The sequence below is a fragment of the Dermacentor variabilis genome, chromosome 4, assembly GCF_050947875.1.
Source record: "Dermacentor variabilis isolate Ectoservices chromosome 4, ASM5094787v1, whole genome shotgun sequence".
Taxonomy (NCBI): Eukaryota; Metazoa; Arthropoda; class Arachnida; order Ixodida; family Ixodidae; genus Dermacentor; species Dermacentor variabilis.
In genome coordinates, this window is record NC_134571.1 from 4,140,793 (window position 1) to 4,164,756 (window position 23,964).

At 46.4% G+C, this 23,964-nt stretch overlaps 1 protein-coding gene across 1 annotated transcript in view; it reads right to left on the minus strand.

The window, feature by feature from the left end:
• LOC142578586 (transient-receptor-potential-like protein) overlaps positions 1 to 2,683 on the minus strand; it is a 241,302-nt gene extending 238,619 nt beyond the window's left edge. Inside the window, exons 1-2 of the mRNA XM_075687976.1 lie at positions 2,514 to 2,683; positions 1,691 to 1,937 (exon numbers count right to left, since the gene is read on the minus strand). Of these exons, the coding sequence (XP_075544091.1) occupies positions 1,691 to 1,937; positions 2,514 to 2,605 (339 nt within the window). The 5' untranslated portion in view covers positions 2,606 to 2,683. The remainder of the gene's footprint in view (positions 1 to 1,690; positions 1,938 to 2,513) is intronic.
• Positions 2,684 to 23,964: the final 21,281 nt, after the last annotated feature.

The window sequence follows — 23,964 nt, forward strand, 5'->3', positions numbered from 1 at the left end:
AATGGGATGTTTTGATAAGGCCGTCTACAAGCAAGTTCAAGGCACACCAATGGGTGCCTCTGTCTTGGTGACTGCTGCGAATCTGACAATTGGTTGCCTGAAAAGTCCCGCGCTCGCTTCTCTCAGCCCATCAACCAAGAAGTTTTCTACGCTATGTTGACCATTGTTTTTGTGCAATCAAGCACTGCACTCTGGACGCTTTCACCACGCATCTAAACAATCAAGCAGCCATTCATTTCATGGTGTGTATGGAGGCAGACGAGAAACTGCCTTTTTTCGATGTGTTGGTAAAAAGAAGCAATGATGTGCTTTCTTTCAACGTTTTCAGGAATAGTACACACAATGGCCGATACCTGAATTTCTGGTCTGTTTATCCTGACGCTCACAAGAGACCAATAGTTGCCTCCCTGTTGGGCTGTGCGGGCCGCATTTGCACGAAACCTCAAGACAATTCCGATGGGCAGACAATCTGGAAAGCTATTTCGACGAGCGGTTAACCCCTTGCGGTAATGAATGATGTGGAACATCTTTTGTTCAACCCTTTCTAAGCTGGCAGTGGCCGTCCGAAGAAACGCGCTAACATTCCTTACATGCCCGAGATAAACGAAACCTTATCACGCGTGCTGCGTAAATATGACGTTGAGGTGGCTCACGTTCCTGTGCGCAAACTGAGGCACGCGCTCGTTGGCGGGAAGGACAAGCTGCCGAACGAAGCCTTTTCTGGCGTTGTGTACAAGATACCCTGTGCGGATTGCCATTGCGTCTACATCGGGGAGTCGGGCAACCTTAAACAGTGGCAGCGCCAACATCAAAACGATGTGGATGAGAAAGGTGTGGCTTTGAGTGCTTTGGAAGAACACCCAGCGACGACTGCGCACACTATTGACAGGACGACATCTAAAATCGGCCAGGAAAGAAACTGGAATTTACGTCTGTGCCTGGAGTCTCTCGAGATACAATCAACTGGACACATGCTCAATCAAAACGAAGGAATCCTGGCGTCGTATTACGCGCGATGCTCGCGCCACATGCTAAAACCTATTTACACAGGCACTTCAGCCTTTTTCGCCCATTGTGATGAAGGCTTCCGTAAGGAAGCTGAAATATCATGTTTTTAAAAAGTTTTAATTGGTCGGTGTACGTCTTTCCTTGTGATGTTTTATCCCGTCCTGGCAGACTTCCGTTGAAAAACTCAATTACACACACACAAAGAATTCCCGGCTTTCTGATCCACTATTAAGAACTTTTGTACTCGTTCATTGTTTGTGGTCTCGCTAATTATCTGCCACAAAACATCTAATCGCCTATTACTAATCTGTACTGCGGACATGCTTACCGTCCCTCTGCTATTCCTGAACCCAAGGGCTTCAAGGAGGCAAAAGTAGCCTAAACCGACAGCTGGGTGGATATCTTCAGGTTCTAATTAAACATGTTCCATCGTTTCCGAAGCTTTACCGCAAGACACACATGCTTCTTTCCTGGTGTATTTCGCTTTATAACTGCGCATTGTAGGGCACCCTGATCGCGTGTCGAAAAGTAAGAAGCTTCCCTATGAGTTACGATGGAAGGATGAATGGATTGATTCTATGAGCGTCCCCTTTGAAACGGGGTGGTGGGTCGCGCCACAACTGAATATTTCTGTAGGGTCCCGTTATCGGTTGCGAACACGCTGAGTGAATTGCACACTTACGTATCGCTCGCCTTCGACGTGGGTGTTCTCCTCGTAGTCGAGGAGCAGCTCGACTGCCTCGACGTACTCGGCATTGATGGCGTGCAGCAGGCTGTCCTGAACCTCGACGCTGGCAGCGAGCAACGTCTCGAGTAGCGGCAAGTTCTCGTTCTCGATGGCCATGTGCACCGCGGTGCGACCCAGCGAATCGGCGCAGTTGATGTCCAGCTCGAGCAGGTCCGCACGCGTCTTGGCCAGGTTTAGGATCCTGGTAGGGTGAGTCTCAGCTGCAAACCACTGTGGATATTACGGAACCCTGACCTGGCTAAACTAACTGCCACGTATTACCAATATGCGGAAATCCCTTAAACAGGAACCAAGACCGCTGGTATCTTTCGAAATTCTCTCAAAAGCTCTCATTTAAGTAATACGGTCAAATCAAATTAAAAACTCGAACATCTGCCTACTTTCGCCAGGGGTGTTGATCCATAACCAGCTAACTCGAGCGTGACTGTGTCCAGCGGTATAGGTGCACTTGGGCCACGCGGAACCGGACCCCCTATTTGGTTGTGCCAACGTGCATCCAAAGAAAAAAATCATACAAATAAAAAAAAACGTAGTAAGGGTGACATTCTGGCATGTGTGTGTCGCGTACTTGATGGACCGACCATTGGGCTATGGGGCCGGTGGCCCTGAGCCGAACGCGCAATTTCCGCGTTTTCTCTGCTCAGTGAGGGCCATACCCAGGGGGTGGGTGTGAGATGGGAGCCCAGCCGCCGTATACGTAAAGGAAGCTTGAAAACGCATTTCTCAAAAGTGTTCAGAAAGAGGCGGCAGCACGTACCTCGTGACGGTGGGTATGTCACCATGCTCGGCCGCCAGCAGATACTTCTTCTCGAACGGGGTCAGCTTTCTGCTGGCAATGCCGTGCTTCATGGAGCGCACCTTGGACGTGAAGTGGAACAAGGACGACGTGTTCTCGTCCTCGCTGCGAATGGACAGCTCGGACTCCTTGCGCCTGCTGGCCGGCAAATAGAGACCGGCGCTGTGATTCGGCCGAGCATGCCAGCAAGTACACTGCACAACGCTCCCTGAAAGATGCGCCTTTGCGCAGGCGCGTAGACCAAGTAGGCTGAGTGACTTAATGCAACCCGGTCGTCAGCCTCTCCTCGACGATCGCTTGTTAAAGGACGCCATGATTCGGAATTAGTCCTCGTTGAAGCGATGCGACGGAGTCATTTGATTATTAGGATGGCCTAAAAAGTACGTAGTACGTCACGCGAAGCCATTCCAATATGACACAACAATTTCCATCGCAGACAGAAAAATTCTGGAACACGCGTACAATACGTGTCATTTCTCGCAATAAACTTTTCTTTTTTTCTACTTTTGTTTAGGCGGTTCATTGTTTTTCGGAAGCCAAAGACTTCTTGGTAAAGCCGCGCAATTTGTCATCTCCAACTGTGTGGTGTCACGGACACTCCACAGCGCAATGTGCTTCGTCTCGGACACTTCCTACCATTATAGGCCCCAAAACAGGGCGCGGCTATGAGTTACACTATCGGGCCTTCGCAACCAGCTGGGACGTTTTCAAGTACTACTATTAAATAAATTCATCTCATACGCGGCCAGAAATTGAACCGCCAACCTCACTAGCACGACCCCACTGTGTCATCGCCTGACGGGATTGCAATTGTTACGCTAAGTTTGATTTTGCCATACCACTGTTTTCAACATTGCAGATACCACGAATGTAGTTAAGAGGTACACGTAGAATAGAAAATTAGCAGCTCTGGAGAGCATTCTCACGACTATTTCCGACCGTTATAGATAGCGCCAACGTCACCGAGAGTGCACATCGCTCGACGAATATTCGACTTTCCATGTAGGAACAGCCAGCGCTGTGTTTAAAGGACACGGTGAACGGCGTTAACCTCGTGTGCTCTTTCTTTTTCGTTTTCTCGCTTGTTTTGATTAACGCTAGGTAAAAACCCGTCGAATCATATGCTGGAGAGGCCAGGTTCAACGAGCTCCTAAGTTCAGCGAAGGAGAATGAATAAGGCCCTTCGTGAAGTACGCACCAGCCTTTCACAAAAGGAACGCTGTGTGCAGATGTGATCCACGTAGGAGGTCGTGTGGCAATGCGTGAAATATTGGCGAGTTACGGCAAGAAGTGTGAGAAAAAAAAAGCGAGAATAATAGGCCAATAGAAAATTTAGTGACGTTTGGAGCAAGTGGAGTGCACTTCGCCATGCTGAGTGCCACTTGGGCGGCGTAGTGCTAGATGACAAAACGAAGTGTCGTTTGGGAATGATGACATTGACGATTTGTGAAACCATAAGGCTTGACATGATTTGCAACATTTTGAGTTTTACAAAAGGTTACTGTTTCATTACGAGAATAATGTTTACTTACAAGAACATTCGCAATTAAAATCAAGGTACTATAATCTTATTAACATCTCTATTCGTAATGAATAATACCAGCAAGGAACCAATTCCAAATCCGGACGGTCGAAATGGCGTACTCCGCATAGGACCATTCGACGGGGGTCGAAAATGAACGTTTCAAGTTTGTTTTAGCTTCAACAATGCCGTGCTCGTAACATTTAAAATCCCAAAAAAGTGAATCAGCGCTGGCTCTGCAGTTAGCACCGTAGAGGCGCAGCACTTACGAGCAGTAAGGTTCGTCGAACGTGAGAGTTGCCGGCAGTCGCACTCGACGTAACTGTAAACTTTTCCGTCTCACAGCCTGCGAGTAACACTAACGGCCAAGTGCACTCGCTTTAGGTGTCATTAAATTTTCCCGCCCAAATGGGGTATCACGAATTTTCCGTTAGCACAATTCCTTTTCAACTCGCCATCTGTCGTCTATATTCACGGGATCCTTTCTGGAAGCTGTCGTCCCGAATTTCTCCCTCTGATCATTTTCCAGCCTCCGGCAAAGGGTGGCATGCACAGAGACTTCTTGCTTGTTCCTCTTCGGGACACGTGCGGGAGTGAACGGCCAGCGCCAGTGCTCCGGACAGTGCACTACACCGGCTCAATTCGATGCTAAGTTTTTGGAGGAGCATCGCAGAAAAAACGAAGGTGACAGCCTGGGTGTGCACCTCCCCACACTACTTGCATTGTTGTTTTTTAAATACATTTTGGACATGCCTCTAGGCTGCACCAGCTGCTCACTTTCAAATACAACAAATATCTGCCAGCTTTCTTTCTCTCGCCCAAGTGCAAGAGAGCCAGCCGGGCGTGCGCAGCCCGTTTCGCCTGTCGGTTGATTCCTGCCTGTGCGTCTGTCGACCTCCATCTTACTGGTCATGCAGTCTGTGAACGCTGCCAAGTGCCTGACACTATGCGACTTTGCGACTGCCCTCGCTTCGAGTCAACCTGACAAACACTCGCTTCTGCGCAGGCATGCACTGTAATGCAAATCTTGTATGAAAGTACAATTTTGTCCGCGCGGTGTGACAGCGCAGAAGCAACTCCTGAGAGTCCTTATGGCCTATTTAAGAGCACCGGACTGCACTCGGCACATTAAGTAAGCCACGATGCACAGTAGCAGGTTAATGATTTTTAGCTCAAGCAGACCTGGCCTTCCTACTAATAAATTCTCTCATTCAGTACACATTTAGACTACGCATCAGTTACCGTTGAACCGGCATACTTAACTTTGCCTCGAACATGGCACTATCCACTGCTAAGCAAGGAGAATGGATTTCTTCCGCTTTCATAAAGTTCATTATGCTCAGTAGAGTCTCAGCGATAGCCTAATTCTCTAATGTTGCAGATATTGCACGGTTTGGCTGCGAAATTGTACTTATGTTTAATGCATATAGGCCATAGCACTCACACAGAAATGTTTTTTTTTGTTAAATCACAGCAACAAGCACCCTGCACTTTGAACACTAACCTTGATCCAAACTTCCGTCGCTGGTTTGCAGCCTCCGGTGGATCCATCTTCCACACGTTTGTTACTTAACGTGCGAGAAGAAAAGGAAGCTGAATGGAAAACTGAGGCTATCTGCGAGGCGACACGATGTGCAAGAGCGCAAACTAGATCACTGACGGCAGAACGGTTACCTGTCGTCCTACTGAGTCTTCACAACTGCGGCCATACCTGTACGTGCCGAATTGCTGGCCGTGCACGGAGCACACTGGCTGTGCCACAACGTACTTGGTTGAGAAATGGAATTAGGGGAAACCGCGCAACTACCCAGCAGTCGGCCCTAGTGAGGCTTCTGCCGCGGATTGCGCCTCTCGGGCTTCCGTCTTTCTCGCCCTCCCATGCCCGCCAAAGCTTCCCAGCCGGTGAGTGTCCACATGTCTGCACACAACTTGGGAGACACTGCGCTGGCGTTACCGAAATTGGCGATTAAGGAAACACGGTAAAATTAGTAACGCTGTATACGGCGTTCGGTTCCGGTCTATTGTCGCTGTGTATGTGACGATTTCCCTTAGTGACACGTCTTTATTTGGTCCTGCAAGTAGTGATAATTAACCACTAAGCGGGCCGCTCCCACGTAGGGACCGGAAGGCCAAGCCTCACGGCCACGTTGTGAGCCTGCTGGACAGCCCAGAATTGTTCATCCAGGTACGGGCTGCGAAGTGCAGCCTCCCACCTGGACGCATCCTTGATCGCCGAGTCTTCAATTCTTTCTCAAGACCAGAGCATGTGTTCGAGCGTGGCTAAAGCACCACAATCTTGGCAATAAGGCTCTGTATACAGGAGCGGTTTAAAGTACAGCGAACGTTCTCCCGCTATAATTTTCAAAAGACGCTTTAGTGGTAACTGATATGGTAAACTAAGGGTTTCACGATCCTCATCTGCCCATACTGCTGCGGCCTCGTGTTTCTTCGCGGCTTCAAGCAGCTCACGTGTGGCTTCTCGGCTCTCTCGAAAAGGGCATGTGAGCTTCTGTGTACCAATCTTTTCGCTGCGTTAGTCGGTGTAACATATGCGGGCATGGTCGTCACCGTGTGATCTCTCTTGTGAGCTTCCAATGGCGAGATGCCCTTATGTGCTCGTTCCAAGTGGCTCGTCGCCGTAGCAGCTGCTGTCTGTAGCAACCCAGTGAAGAACGTTCGTCAATAGGACATCCGAATCATGTACCGTGTACCGTTTCGGGAAGAAATAGCACATCCGCCCGACGGCTAGTTTCGGATATCCCACCAACGGACGCCTCGAGCATATCGGGCATAGCCCTGTTTCGGATATCCTTGACGAATGTCTCAAGGACGCCGTTTCGGGCATACGCGTGAATATCTATCTGTCTGTGTTTCCTCATAACAGAATTATGCTTTCAGCATGTTCGAATTACATTTAGTAGCTATCACTTCTGCAGCTCGTGTGTCCGTCATATATTGCGACTTTTCTAACGCAGACAACTTTGGAAAGTTTCGTTAGTTGAATAAATGTCGATTCAGTGGGTCAATATAGTAGCAGGAACGCCGCGTATACCACACTGATCGCTGCAGGCTGCTCCAACGAATAACGTAGTGGTTACAAAGCATCAGCAACCTTCCATATAGATATGTATACGCAAACTGCTAGCGAAGCTTGCATAGAAGACGACATGGTGGCGTGTTGAAATTGTCGGAATGTGTGGGTCGGGGTTAAACTTAAGGTTAGGTTAAGGTTAGGTTAAGGTTAAGGTTAAGGTTAAGGGCATGCACGTTCAGGCAAGCCTGAACAAACGTGGGGTGGCTTGTGATGCATGCCTCGTTGCCCCGGAGTGCGTCCACACAGTCAAGCTCTGTGCAGCACACCGACTCGCGCTGCGTCTCCATTGCCCTGCAGTGTCCACATTGGCACATGCGATAATCGCGATACAACTTGGAACGTGCGCTCTGCGGGCTCCGCACGCTGCAATTCGCCGATGTTACTGAGCATTGTAGTTCCGTTTTACAAACTGTACCCTGAGGGAAACATAAATAAATAAACTGTCTGCTGTTAGACCGGCATATAAAGCAAATAAAGCAATTAGCATCGCTAATTCGAAAACCAGGTTAAATGTAGGTACATCGAAGCATGGCAATTACCATGCCTATAAACACAACGGATACATTGCATATATATGCCGCAGGATTTGTTACTCTTAAGACGTTGTGAAAATTGAGAAGGATTATGACATGCGAAGAGTTGAGAGCGCTACTACACGCTACTGGTTAAAAGAAATGCAGGCCACAACGTTCAACGCCGATTTGTTGTGTCTTGCCATTGAACGTGGCCGATGCGAGGGTTTTGTTGAGGTTCGTCCTCGCCGCCGCCGGCCGCAATATCCGTGTCGCTGCTCTCTAGTGGGTTAAATTGAAAGTGATTGGCTACGTCTAATATGGCGGTGACTGCCACATGCAGGAAATCGTCGCCGCTGGACGACGAAAGCGAGGACGACAACGACGATGATGGCGAGGACATGGTAAACCACGGGCAGGCGTAGCAGACGAACTAGCAGACGAACTAGCATTAGGAAGTAACGTAATCGTCGGTAATTTTTTTTTGTGTGTTTGAGAAACATCCTGGTGACATCTTGCGCTTTCTCCAGAATTTTATTAAAGCATCTGGTACTGTTCTCATGTAACCTTGAACATGTGCGGGTTATGTGTGTCTGCTATCAAATTACAGCAAACTGTTAGCAAAACACAAAAATCCTTTAAAACAATTTTATTTAGTTTGCACTCCATTCATACATGACTTTAGAAGCCACAAGCAAGCCGCGACGATAATGCATTCTTCATGACCCCGTGGTCAAATAAAGATGCTTTGCCGCAAGCCTCAGGGAGGAAAACATGCAGAAATAGAACAGTCTATTGCATTGTGTCAGTGTGTGTGGACGAGGCAGCATGTAACAATCATACAAAAGAATTTAATTTGAAATGACCTACAATGAAAGCAAAAATTCTGACTCCGTTGCCATGCGTGCTTAGAATGGAATTCACACATCTCGGGCCGAAAGCTTCTTTTGGGCGAGGTCCTTGTGGGCGTTGGAACAGCGCCGAAGAAACGAATTATGCGGTATACTGCTGCACAGAACATGCACCTGTTATATGTAGGAATCACACAAGTGTGTGATGTAGCCATGAATTGGTTGAGGCAAGGATATTCAAAGTTCTTAAAACGGCTTCAACCAGGCATGCCTAAGTACCAATAAATGCGATGACATCTCCTACGCAATATAAACCTTTACAGACAGGCTTGAAAGATCCTTCAAACAGTCCGTGTTACTACAATTTTCTAGTAATTAGCAACAGTATAGTTATCAGTACTAAACGCAACTGCCTAGGCTGCTCAGCTATAGAATATTCATAATAATAGTGTGTTACATGAGTATTATACATTGCATTTGAGAGATAATAGACATATATGTGCGCGTCCTGTTGTTTGTGTTCATAGTCCTTGTGTAAGTTACACCGAAAAGTGTGCCTTAATCACGAAATCGAAAGTGGTTCCGCTGCACAAATGCAGTAACATCGTTTCTTTTCTCAACTATAGGCACATATTTCTAGAAGTTAAGAATAAACACAACGGCATGATTGTAAGGAGAGTAGAGAGCTTCGCATCCTACGCAGGACGATAAAAAACATATTTGGCATGTCAGCATTAGTAGCAGCTTGGGTGCTTGGCAAACATACTTTTTCTTAACTTTCTCTATGCGCAGAAATGACGCTCGAGCATTTTATTGACACATATATGTGCCTATAGATATACGTTACCGTTGTTGTAAACAATTTTTTCATATAAATGCCAAATGTGTCTGCAAAGTATCATTGTATACAAAGTCAATGCCATAAGGCCCCGGCAAGAAGCTAAGCCAATGAGAGAGCAATCCCAGTGATAAACCCTGCTAAACCAGCGAGACAACTATTCAGCTAACAAACCGGATCAAAAATTTTACTGACATGAATTTCGGGCTTTGGACATAACGAAGGTGCTATCCACATGGAGGAGATGGGCAACATTAAACACCGGCTACGGCAACATCAGACTGATGTGCATAACAAAAAGAATGGCCTCAAATGCTTTGGCAGAGAACGCACCAACGGCTAACTGGATGACTGGATAACTGGACTGGATGAACTGCAGTGTAATCGGCCAGGAAGGAAACTGGCAGTCACGCCTGTGCCCGGAATCCCTAGAGAGACAATCAGCAGGACACACGCTCATTTGACACCAAGGAACCGTCCTGCATCTTATGCGCGGTGCTTGTGTCAAATGCTAAAACCTACTTAAACAGAGAATTCTACTTTTTCCCCATTGGGAAGAAACCTCCATATGAAAGCCGGAGTATCTTGCGTTCAAAGTTTTGTTTGGTTGGTGTATGTGTTTCTTTGTCATGTTTCATCCCGAGAGACAGGCTCCCGTGAAACTCTCGATGATACAACTTTTATGCGTGAGAACTTTTTGCCTAAACTATGTGTTTATAAAACAGATTTTTCTAGACACTCTAGAGTGCATTATTCACGGTACGAAACCTGAATTCGCGGTTCTTATAAAGGCAGTTTGGCTTGATAGATATAGATTCTATGTGGAGTCTATCAGGCATAATTACTGAAGATTCCGAGTACATTGTACTCATAGGAGGCTCTTTTAGGTAAGTTCATTGAACTGAGTGCACTCCAGATCAACAACAGGTATAACTCTTGATCTGCCCCTAGAAATCCTGAAAATTGAACATACACTAAAATGATTTAATATTACGCAAACGCATCCTACAACTCGCAAGGTAGTGACAGTTTTGGACTCTTTGTGAAAGCACACAGATCAGATGTTTTATCTTGGTGGTGTCCAGCTTCCAGCAGTGCAGCAGATTCCAGCGGGATAGAGGGATGCCTCCGGAATCTCCATAGCCTTTAACAGTAAGAAATGTTTATTTATTGTGCTGTGAACCTGGACATTTGTGATTTACCAGTGTCATGTGGAATTGCAAGAAGAGCTTCCGAGAGACAGCTGCATTAATCTGCGTCTGGTTGTTCACATGTGTCTTCGTTATATTTCATGAGATTACATTGCTATTTTGCAACAAGTAAAATTTCAGGAAGGAACGAAATCCGCAGCAAACATCAGACTACGAGGACAATCATCACCAAAACTCAGATATGTAGTAAAACATGTAACATAGGAGTAAGAAAAATTATTGAGCTCGTAAAAGTACTCTGAAACCTAGGCCGCGATTTTGTAGCACTACTATTCCTTTTCGCTCTTCGTTAGTGGTCTCACCAGTGCCCCGGCCCGTGTTAAGTACTGGAAGAGCCGGCCTTTAACAGTAGGCCATAAGAGCGGCAAAGCATCGAGTGGTAAGTATCGCTACAAAATCGCAGTGTTATTTCATTACGTACTGCCGTAACCTACGATTGCAAGAGCTGACATCCTGGGAGGACGACGATGACGACGAACGCGTAAGCAGCGAAGACCGGCTCCCGCTTCTGAAAACAATTTCGCCTGTACCAGCTGCACCACACGCCGCACCTCGTCCGACGCAGGCGCGGGGAACGATCCCAAGCCAATAGAAGCAAGTCTCCGGCCTTCGCCAAAGGCAAGCGACAGCTCCCAGCCATCGCTGGTCGCTCCGCGGGTGCTCCAGATCCAGAAGGCCCTCTCTGCCTCACGGACGCCGTTCCAGGTCCAGAAGCAGATCCAGGTCCAGGAGCAGATCCAGAAGCCACACCAGGAGCCGCTCTGTCTCCAGGGCCCGGTCTGGTTCCAGAGCCGGTCAGCAGAGGAAGAGAAAGTCTACCCTATCCTGGGCCGATATGGTTGCTGGCGAAGCGAGACCCTCCCGGAGATCACGCGACCTGCTTCCAGAGCAAGCTTGGGACGCCGAGGTAGCGCGCCTTCAGAAGGAAAACGCGGACTTAAAAGAAATGGTCAGAAAGATGGCTAGCGAAATGAGAGAGATAAGGAAATTGGTAATCCGTCAGAGTGCTTCGGCCAAAGCGGCCATCGAAGCACCAGTTCCGGCCAGCGACTCGGTAGGGGCTGCCAAGCGTAGAGCAGTTTCCAGTAAGGAAGAAAAAGGCTCGCAAACTAATGAGATCACAGGCATGTTGGCCACGCTCACTAAGAGCGTGTAGCAGTTACAGCAAGGCTTAGGACAGGTGCAGGTCGCCCTAGGGGACCCGAAGAAAGGCCTAGGCGCGCTGTCCGATCGCATGGACGTCCTCGAGCGTCTGGTGATGTCAAGCACTACGTCCGCAAATCAGATGCAGGTCGTTGTTCCGAACGCATCGGGGACTATAATCAGGGCTACGAGCACATTGGCGCGTCAGAGTAGGGGGCACTTTTTACGTGCACCTGTGCTTACACCGGGTACCACAGAAAATTTGTCTAATCATGGATAGTTCCAAAGATGAGTTCAGAATTTGGCAATGGAACTGCAGGGTGTACTCCAATAAGAGGGCTCCGTTGCAGTAATATTTTAGATCGCTAGCTAACAAACCACAGGTAATAGCATAAGAGAAAGCCCTCATTTCTGCCTCATCTCTCCCTGATTATCTGGCCGTCTCCGTGCAGCCAGGAGGTCGGGGAATATGCACGTTAGTTGACAAGGGGGTTACGGACTTCTCTCACGACCTGAAGCTGGCGAGTTCCAAGATCGAATACGTCATGGCGGAGGTTCTGCTCTACACGAGACAACGCAACCAGCGGAGAAACAGCGTGTTTATACTCAACATCTACAGCAATCCTAACGACTCGCAACAGCGGTTCGAAATGATACTCAAGAAGTCCGTCGACCTGGCCGGCACCCCTCCCCTGGTCATCGTCGGGGACTTCAACGTCCCGTACCGAAGGGGAGGGGGGGTACGTCTACGACACGAGCAAGGGCAGGTGTATGTGGCAGAACGCCAACGAAATGCACCTCACGCTCATGACGGACAAGGCGTACCCTGCCCGAATCGGCCACTCCGTGATCAGGGACAACACCCCCGATCTGGCGTTGGTGAAGAACGTCGAGAGAGCCGTGCGGCGTGACACCGCAATGGATTTCGCTAGCGACCACTACGTGCTCGAGACACAATTCGACGTCGCCCGAAGTAAATCCAGAGAGCTCCCCGTCACGGACTGGGACCTTTTTCGCAAGCTCTGCGGCAACGAAAACGCACCAGTCCGCAAAGACCTAGAGCAAAGGTGCGAGCGAATCAAGAGCGACGCCGAGTCATCCACTAAGAAGATCGCCAGCGACCTTGAGGTAGAGAAGATGGACAGCAGGCTAGCCCATCTGATCGAGGCAAAGAAGGCGCTGCTCTTCCGATGAAAGCGACAAACGTTCAACCGAAGATTGAAGAAAAAGATCTCCGAGCTCAACAATGTCACTGAAGATCACTCTCGGACTCTCCGCAAGCAGAAAAGGGATGAGGTCTGTGACTCGAATGATGGGCAGATGCGTAACGGCAAGTCCTGGGGCATGCTCAAACATCTCCTCAACAAGGGCAGCGCCAGATACAGTCAGAGACACACGCTCGGCAGAGCCCTGCACGAAGCTACCAGAACCTGTTCCGGTAACAAGCTCGTTGCCAAGCTCATAGAGAACTACCTGCCCCTAAAGCACGGAGACAAGAAAGTCCGGTTTCCTGACTACCTCGGCCCAGCCCCTCCGGAGTTGGATGAAGACTTCACCGTGGGGAAATCAGACAAGCGATTTTTGCACTCAACGGCAAGCCTGCGCCAGGTGCCGATAGAAACATTAACAAGATAGTGCGGAACCTTGACGACCATTCGATCGAACACCTCACCGAGAAGATCAACGAGACGTGGAAAAAGGGCAGTGTCCCAGAGCAATGGAAGACCGCCAACGTCGTCCTCATCCCCAAACGCGGCAAGATTCCGAACGTGGACAACGTCCGACCCATCTCTCTCATGTCCTGCGTCCGGAAGGTGGCGAAGCACGTCGTCCTCAACAGACCAAGCAAATATTTCGAAGAGAACAACCTCTATACTCCCAACATAATTGGCTTCGGTGCCGACCTCTCGTCGCAGGACACCATGAAGATGATGCAACATCAAATCATCGATGGAGCCCCAGGGGCACCAGGGCCCTGCTCGGTCTCTACCTCGAGAAGGCGCTTGACAACGTTCTCCACGAATACATTCTGGCCTCCGTCGCGGACCACAAGCTGTGACCCAGTGTGTATAGCTACGTCCGTTCGTTTCTGACGGGGAGGAAAGCCAAGCGGCGCATCGACGACTTTGTCTCCGAAGAGGTGATCCTAGGCCCACGGGGCACGCCGAAAGGATCGGTCATTTCGCCTATACTCTCTTCAAATCTGCATGGTTGGCCTCTCGAGGAAGCTGGCTCAAGTTGAAGGTATCAAACGCACCATCTACGCCCACGACATCACGATCTGATGCACCGGCCATTGCGAAGGGCAAGTAGAAAGCGCTATGCAAGAGGCCGTAGACGTCACGGAGCACTACATGCTACCCACCAGACTCAGGTGCTCCCCGACCAAATCCGAGCTTCTGCTTTAGAGAAAAGAAATAGCGGGCCAACCCAAGCACTGGAAACCGGTCTCGGAAAGTGGCATTCACCTGTTCACTCGTAGTGGCGATCAAATACCCAGGGTCGACACCATCAGAGTCATGGGTATATTCATCGAATCAGGTGGCGGCAACGGCACTGCGTTTCGCAAGGTCATTGGGAAGACCGACAACGCTTTTCGCGTCGTGCGAAGGCTCATGAACAGACATCGTGGCCTCAAGGAAGACAACCTGCTTCGGCTCATCAATGCCTTTGTGCTGTGTCACTTCGCCTACACGGTGGTCATGCACAACTGGCTCAGAGCCGAGCGGGACAAGCTTAATGCCCTCATTACCAAATTCGTCAAGAGAACCCTCGGGCTGTCCGTCAGAACGCATACCGAGGACCTCCTTCGGCTCCGGCATGCACTACACCACGAAGGAGATAGCCGAGGCTCAGGAACGGGCCCAGATAACTCGGCCGTCCACTACGCCGGCCGGCAGGCGTATCCTCGAGAAAATTGGACTTGGCCCCACCAAGAACTTCACTGGCAACACCCACATCCGCAGAGAAATAGGGGAGAAGATCGTCGTCACCCCGTAGCCCCGCAACATTCATCCCGTTCACAATGCAGGTCATCGCAAGGCAAGAGCACCGAATATACTGAAGCAAATATACATGGACAAGATCGAATCAAGCTTCGTCGACGCCGCCACGAATAGTAAGTCATCAACTGTGCTTTGGTCTAGACGAAATACCCCGAGGTGGTCGAGCAAGTGACCATTGGACTCGCCATGCAAGATAGTCGCAGAAGCAGCGTGTGTAGCGATTCGAAAGTGGCCGTCACGGTATTCCAGAAAGGCCGGACAGCCTGGCTGGCACTTCAAATTATGAAAGGCGCCAAACGCGGCAACACACCCATACACTCCATCGTTTGGTTCCCTGCCCACGTCGGGGCGATTGAAGGGGTTCCTCTGACCCTCAACGAGTCTGCCCACGAGGCTGCGCGTCGCTTTACCGACCGCGCTGCCATCAGATCAGGCGACTCTCTCGGCTCGGGCGATAATGAAATTACTAAATTCTTTTACTTAGAGAGAAGGGTTTTCCCGCCGCCTCATCCAAACTAAGGATGCCGCAGGCGGTCACGTTCAGACTTGCAAACCAACTTCTACCCAAATTCGGCGTCTCTTTAATGAAATGAAATGAAATTGTTTATTTACCATCCTGTATATTTACAGATGGAGGGACTGTAAATAAAAAGCTGTCCTTCAACAGCTTGACGTGTCTACAATCCCTGTTTTTGCAGGGAGGCAGCATAACAGATGCGCACATAATATACATACATATATATAGCTGTATACATAACTTCAGTGACATGTTTCTCACTCACACTTTGCTTCATGTCAACAAAGAAATGCAAAAACACAGATAAATAACGCTACCAGATATTACATCGAAACCGTATACGTCAGTTTCAGTTCTTTGGATGATGACGTAAAAAGATCAAATCGGACCAAATTACAGTAATTTAACAGTGTTGGTATTATGTATTTAAGATATTGTTTCCCAAAGTTTGAACGTAATGTTGGTACTAACCAATCATCAAAGTGTCTTGTAATGTAATTTGTAGATTTTCTCTGAAGTTGGTCTACAGTACGCAGGTTGCTGATATTTCGATGGATTTCCAGTTTATAGACATGATTCAGACGATATCTGTAGAGATTGTGAGCTGGGATCACACCACAAATATTAAAGAAGGCTATTGTCGATGCTGTGTAGGAAGCTTTATATGCGTGGCGGAGATACTTCTTTTGTAACAGGTGACTATGTTCTAGATTGGTGGATGTTGTACTACCCATACTAATTGGCCATAGTTTAAATGTGATTGGAAAAGTGAATTGTACAGCAAGAGTTTAATACGTATGGAAAGAATGTATCTCATACGGCCTACTACACCTGCTATTCTACTTATTTTGCTTAGAACGTGTTTGACGTGAGTGTCCCAAGACATGTTCGCTGAAAAGAAGACACCCAGACATTTGAAAGTCTCGACTATTTTAATACTCCTTGAGTTTAATACAATGTCTTGATGGGGAGGTATTTGCTTGTTTTTCGGTCTGATTATAACTGCTTTTGTTTTGTTTGCATTTATCTTCATTAAATTCGCTCTCGACCATTCCTCTAAAAATATCATTGCATTGTTGCATTGTTCTATAAGAACATGAATGTTATTACCAGTGAAGAAAATATTCGTGTCGTCCGCGTAGATAATGAACCTTGCCTGAGAGTTAGGATTGACGATATCATTCAGATATATATTAAAAAGCAAAGGCCCTAAAATACTTCCCTGTGGCACTCCACAATGGACAGCTCTAGCCTTAGAAGTAAAGGTGTCGATTTTCACAATTCATGTTCTATCAGATAAGTAGGATTTGACAAGAGATAGTGCCTCTCCTCGTATTCCATAATAGTTTAATTTCTCCAATAAAATGTTATGATCAACTGAATCAAAGGCCTTAGAAAAGTCTACGAATATACCAACGACTATAGCTTTGTTTTCAAACTCTCTTACTATATATTCTTTTTGCTCTACTAATGCTAACTCGACTGACTTTTTCTTACGAAAACCAAACTGGTGTGGTGTTAACAGGTTATGTTTTTCAATAAAATTTGTCATCCGCGAATGCAAAATTTTTTCAAACACATTTGAAAAGATGGGTAAAATAGATACCGGCCTGTAATTTCCCAAATCATTACGATCTCCTTTTTTATATAGAACGGTTACTTTCGCAGACTGCATCTTCACTGGAAAAATTGCCGATTCCAAACACATGTTAAAGATATGGGTGAGTATTGGGGCAATGATTTCAACTACATGTTTAATTGGGCACACTTGAAAACCGTCAATGTCACAACCGCTGCTATTGTTTAAGGTTTTTATAACTAACGCAACTTCATTCGGTGTGACGGGCTGAAGGTATATTGTGTTCTCATTGTTAGTGCAAATACATTTACTAGCATTACAGGTCGTAGCGTGAGTACTAGCCATATCTGTGAAGAAAATATTAAATGCATCAGCTACCTCATTACCTGATAATTCTTTGCCATTAATTTGTAACTGCAATAAAAGCTTGTGGCAATCACTACGATTGAAAAGTCGGTTCAACCTCGCGCATAGTAGACTGTGTTTATAGCTTCCGATGTCCAGAAAAGATCAGTAGTATACTGTGCGTGCATGCCGTAACTTCTTAGTTTAATTGTTTCGATACTTTTCAAATATGTCAAGGTCATCTGTTGATCGCGTGTGCAGGAAATGTTGGTATAGCTTGTCCCTCATTTTCATTTCATCGCGTAAATCAGGTGTAATCCATGGTTTCCGGGTTTTTCTACTTTTCCTACGTTTCCTGGAAGGAAAGCTGTGGTGGTATAGGCGGGACAATATATGAATGAACATATTGTAAGCCTCATTGGCATCTGTTAGGTTAGTTATCACATCCCAATCTACTGTCAAAAGGGTATCACAAAAAGATTTCAGAGTTGTGCCTGTAATTAATTGGTATGACAGTGGTGGGAACTTTTTTCCTCTTAATCCGCTTATTTTAGACCACACAAACACCGGCAAATGGTCACTGATAGAAGAAGATAAGACCCCGGATTTAATGTTTGATTGTAAAGAATTAGTGATAAATAAATGCAGAGTTGACTGGCCTTGAGGTGTAACCCTAGTAGGCGTGGTGATTAAGTTGACAAAACCGTTCGATAATATAGACATATTGAGAGAATTCGATGACTGACTATTCGAACCCATGTCAATGTTGACATCACAGCATATCTCCTGAGATTTACCCGAATTGTTCTTGCGTGGCCTGTGGTGAGGCTGCAACTTTGTCTCACATGCACTGGGAGTCCTGGTAGTTGGGCCCGAAGTTAACCAAGGAAGAGTGGGACGCGCTCCTGCGAAGTCTTATTTTTCAGGACCAAATCCTTGCCGTCCAGCGCGCCCGCGATGGGGCCGGTAGGCTAGATCTGTCAAGTCCCGTCGTGGGATTAGCTAGGTTAGCGTTTTATCGCGTTTTGCTGGCCCCAATAAAAGTTCATTCAGTCACTCACTCAGAGCTTACATCCTGTTCTTAAGACACTCAGGGAATGCAGCCACCTAACAGTCCGTTTGTCTTTACTCTTCAGCTTGTTCTCGGACTGCTGTTTTACGCCTGTCCGGGCCTTGAACCACGAGGAATGACAGGGATAACAAGGATTTTCAATGTGACCAACTGCCACGTGCCGGATGTCATGCTGATAAAGTGATGGGATTCTGTGCTGCACCGTTCGTCGGCAACCTGCGCAGATCGCTGGGCGCACAACCAGTGCTCCGCGCCACCTCACAGCCCGCCTATTAAAGCCGATCACACGCAAGCCGAGATCATTGGGCACGACAGCACTCAGGGAATGCAGCCACCTAACAATCCGTTTGTTTTCATTCTCCAGGTGAGAAACCGATACGGAGAATGTATTCGCTCTAGTGACCCATTCTTGTTAATGCTGCCGTGCCCAAGGCTGTGTGGTATCGTGTTTGAACACGCTGTGCTTATACCAAAGCTTCTATTACTTGGTCGAGATATCGAAACTAATCCCGGCCCCAAAATAGGTGAACAATTAAAGGAAATAGCCGCAGCTATTAAAGACATTAAGGAAAATCATCTAGCTGAAATAGATAAGAAATTGAACTATTTCACAAGCCTAGAACAAAAAGCCCATTCTTCTCAAGAGCAAATAGCAAGCACGAATTCGGTAATAATATCATTGCAATATAAGATCGATGATCTAGATAATCGTAACAGACGCTCTAATTTGATAATATACGGGCTACCAGAAGCCACTGGAGAGACACCCTTGACACTAGAACGCACAGTGAATGAAGACGTTGTCGAAGGCCCTCTGGAATTCAAAGCAGTAGCCATCGAACGCATACATCCGATAGGGAGAACAGAACCTAACAAGATTCGGCCTGTAATCTTCAAATTTCTAGATTCAAGAGATAAGTATGCAATACTGAAAAAAGGGGTACAAACTTAAGGACACTCACCTATCTATTGCAGAAGACTTTTCAAAACGCGTGCGGGACATCGGAAGAAAACTTTGGAACTGCGCCAAGGTAAATCGGGAAGAAAATGTAAAGGTTTCGCTTGTTTTCGACAAACTATACATTAACAATCGCCTGTATGTTTGGAGCAACGAGCAGGATGACAAGGTGCCGCTTGAAGAAAAAAAAAACGATTCAGAAAGGGGGCAGAAAATCGCCGCGCCGGCAAAGCAGCGAACATCACCGGAAAACACAAAAGCATAGTTGTAACTCGCCAAAGCGCAAGATCAGCGAACTAACACTTTTCGCAGTAAATGCTAGAAGCGTAGTCGACAAACCCTAGGCACTTGAAAATTTGATAAATGTTTATGAACCTGATGTAGCAGCTATAACAGAAACGTGGCTCACGTTCGACATTCTTGATCAAGAGTTCACGCTGCCAAATTAGTCCGTAATCCGAAAAGACCGTCCCACACGCGCTGGAGGAGTGGCGTTATTAATAAAAAAATGTTTTACTTTTACCGTTCTGCCTGAGATAAAAGACGCTGAAGCGCAATTTTTTAAATTGCTTTGCGAAGGTAGAAACGTTGTCTTAGGGTGCGTTTATAGGAGCCCGAGCTCGAGTGACGCGTGTATCAGTACATTCACGACTACATGCAACGTGACACCCATGGTTCACGCATCGCCCGTATGGGTGATTTTAATCCTTCTGACATCAATTGGAATGACATGTACCACTCGTCAGCAGCCTCGGATGTACTATTTGATCTCATGTTAACCTTCAATCCTCATCAGATCGTTTCACGTCCAACGCGTTCACAGGGAACTAGTCAGAATATTCTTCACCTAACATATATCCACCATCATTTCGATATTAACCATGTACGAACTGACGTAATCCATGGCATATTAGATCATGACGTAGCAGTATGCGTACTACCACTTGTTGGTATTACTGCCCAATTTCCTATGTCAATAGTAACCGACTTCCGAAACGCTGATGACAATAGCATACTAACATACGTTGATCACGAGTTCCAGCCTTTTTCCGAAATGGGTTCCAATGCCTCTGTTGACGTAAATTCCCTTTGGCGTATGTTCAAATCTATCGTGCTCTAATTCGTCCCAAACTACGGGCCTACTAAACCCAAGCGGCCGCAAAAAAATAACCTATGGATAACCCGAGAAGTAATTCTGACAAAGCCCCGTGTGAAAAGATCACGTAGGACAATAAAAATTAAAGGAGGAGACGAATCCAGGGTCAGGAAACTTCCTAATTCCATCGCAGTATTCAAGCTTACAGCCAAGCGTGCAAACGAATATTATTTTAATGTAACATTAACGAGCTTTATAACTAGTAATCCCGGAAGGTTCTGGAGGCGCTTTCGCACCAATTATAGAGAAGCGTCCCACTTACGCCCAGAGGAAGTAACTGGGAAAAGCCAACGCATATAACATTTTCGCTCAATCAGTATTGACTGCAGGCAATAACATTATTCCCGCCATTCTAACCAGACAGTGTGTAACTATTGGCAAATGAGACATTACGGAAGCTGGCATACTTAATCTTCTGCTTAATCTTGCCCCTAAAAAAGGCAGCATGCTGCCTTTTTTAGGACTGCAGTCCTGACAACAAACCTAACGACTTTCTGAAAAGGTATGCGGAATGGTGCAGTAGATACCCCGGCATAATTTTTCGTAAATTACTCACGACTTCACAACTACCGAACAACTGGAAAATTGCAAAGATAATACCTATACATAAATCAGGCAAGACAGCAGAAATTTCAAATTATAGACCCATTTCAATAACTAGTACATCCTGTAAGCTTCTAGAGCACATAATCTTAAAGCACATAACGGTTTTTCAAGAGAACATTGGCTTCTTGTCTTCCTACCAACATGGCTTTCGCAGTGGCTTATCAACAGTAAGCGAACTAACAGAACTAGTCCATGATATTGCACTTACTGTCAACCACTGAGGCTAGACTGACTTGATTTTCTTGACCTATCTACGGCATTTGATCCTGTATGCCGTAACAAATAATTCGCTAAAGTTGAAAGTGTTCTTGGGAAAGGGCTCCTTTCAGCCTGGATAAAAAAATTTCACAATTTGTAAACTGTGAAAAAATGCTATCTAACACTGTCGCCGTTACTTCCGGAGTTCCCCAAGGCTCAGTTCATGGGCCATTACTGTTCCTAATCTATATTAATGAGATCACAGCTAACATTGGTTGTACTATAAAACCATTCGCCGACGACTCCACTATTTATAGTGAAATCACTAATTATAGCGACCACATCGCACTTAATACATCCGTCAACACTCTAGCTATTTGATGCGCTAATTGACAGATATCAGTTAACGTAAAAAAGTCTGTGGCCATGGCCGTAAAAAGGAAAACAAGATCTTCTAACTTTACGTATGAGATCAAAAGCACACCACTAACTAAAGTTGAACAAGATAAATACCTGGGAGTTGCATTACTCTAGGCCCTCAGGTTTTTTGGGAATATTTCGAATATGTCGAAGGTCACCGCAGGAGCACTACGCAAATTATTCTTCCTCAAAAGAAGCCTTGCGCTCTCTACGACATAAACGAAGCTACTGGCCTACGCAACGTTCGTTAGGCCAGTTCTCGAATATGTAAACACAGTCTGGTTTCCTCATACAACGGCTAACAGAACAAAATTAGAAACAGTACAAAGAAAGTCTATAAGGTTCATTCACAACAAATATAAACGCGCTGACTCGCCGACTAATCTTCTAACGCAGTCTGCATTGCAAACGCTATCTACGAGAGCAAAACACGCTCTCCTGAAAGACTTGCTTCAGCTTCTAAAAATAACTATAAGACAGATGTGTCCAGGTACATTTCATTTTATGAGGCTCGAAAAACACGTAACAAACATGCGTACACATTAACAGAATACACATGCAACAACGACACGTTTAAGTATTCATTCTTCCCCCTTACAGTAGCTGAATGGAACCGACTTGATCCTGCTATAACCGCCATCGAATCGTTGTCAGAATTTACCTCACAATAGAAGCTGCAGTCCGTAAATAAAATAATTTATTATCGCATGAATCATCGTCACCAATCTTGAGTTGTGTTGCTTTCGACGTCCCATTTTTCTTTATCCTTTTCAATTCGTTTCTTCTCGCTCTCAAATTTTATATGCTTTAAGCGCATCTGTTAACACAACTTACAAATTTTTTGACGCGTTAAGTGTTATCTTTAAGTTTGCTCCTATTTCATGTATAACTGGTTACTTACATGTTCTTCACTGCTAGTATCATGTTAATTAACTGTCATGTGAAAACATGCATTCTTGTTCCTGAACTCAGCTTCCTTCTTATATTGCCATCCTTGGGCAATTTTTTTCTTTTTATTTTCCTTTTTTTTCAGTTAACTGCTCCGCCTAGATGCATACTGATATACATGTATTCTGTATCAGCCGGCTGCCACGCTCTCAAATGAGATAGCAGTATTGTAAATAAAAGAAATATATAGTAAAGGCCACGTATGATTGAAATGTGTCGATTAAAAAGAAACCTCGTCATTGTAATATCAGCCTGTATCTGTCCTGTAGTAAAAAGACAAATACGAAGAGACACCCAAGAACATAAACAATAGAGACAGGTTCTCTCGACGCGGGCCTTCAAACTTAACTGTATACACGAAACAATCATCATACAAGCTGATATCTGCTCAAGTGTCAAACATAGCAATCGGTTGCCAATGCGCGAAGCCCATGACACATCGGCGTATACATTACACATGCACTGCACTTGCAGGAATGCCTATATAACAAAGAATTTCTTTCCAGAAAATTACCGAACAAGCCGTAACTTTCAGTGCGCCATAGTTCTGTGCCCATTCAGTCATAGAAATCAGGCCGGATAGCATGCTTCCCAGCAGAATAAAAGCACACTAACATCAGAGGAAGCTTTCGTGAAACTGCTTGCTAAATGTGCACAGCAACATGGGCCACCTGCGCTCAGAAAGCGCCCTGCTCTAGTTACACAAAGCGCATTACATGAAACAAAAGCTACAAAAATTCGCGCAAGTGATAAACTTGCTTACCTTTCAAGACGTAGCCCACAAACGCTCTTTCGTCTCACTGGTACCGTGGCACCGACGCTTTACCGGCGCAAACACTAGAATTTCCGATGAATCCCAGCTGCAAGAAAGCACAAACTTCAACAAATTTTCCAGTACACTATGATTCTAAGCACCAGTACCAGGCTTATCACGAGAGAGTGCGTGAAGGCAGCTCGGACAGGCGCTGTAGTAGGACGCTGCTGACACTTGGGCATCGCATCAAAAACACGGTGAAATAATAGCGTTTCATGAGTCCGGAGGTGTTGCGATGAATAATGCACACGATAAGGAGCACATTTCCCTCGGCACTCCTAAAATATAATTCAACTACCGCCTTACTGCAACGAGCACTCGGCCACAGCCATCGTGTTCCATGATGGATGGATGGATGGATGGATGGATGGATGGATGGATGGATGGATGGATGGACGGACGGACGGACGGACGGACGGACGGACGGACGGACGGACGGAGGGACGGACGGACGGACGGATGGATCGATGGATGGATGGATGGATCTGTCCAGCACCTGTCTTTGCACTTGATGTTCTTTGTTGCCACATTGTCACCATACAGGTTGCATACTTGTTCGTAAGCTTCCTTGTCCTTTTCCTCCACTGCGAACCAATGTTTTTCCTGTAGAAATACTTCAGCAC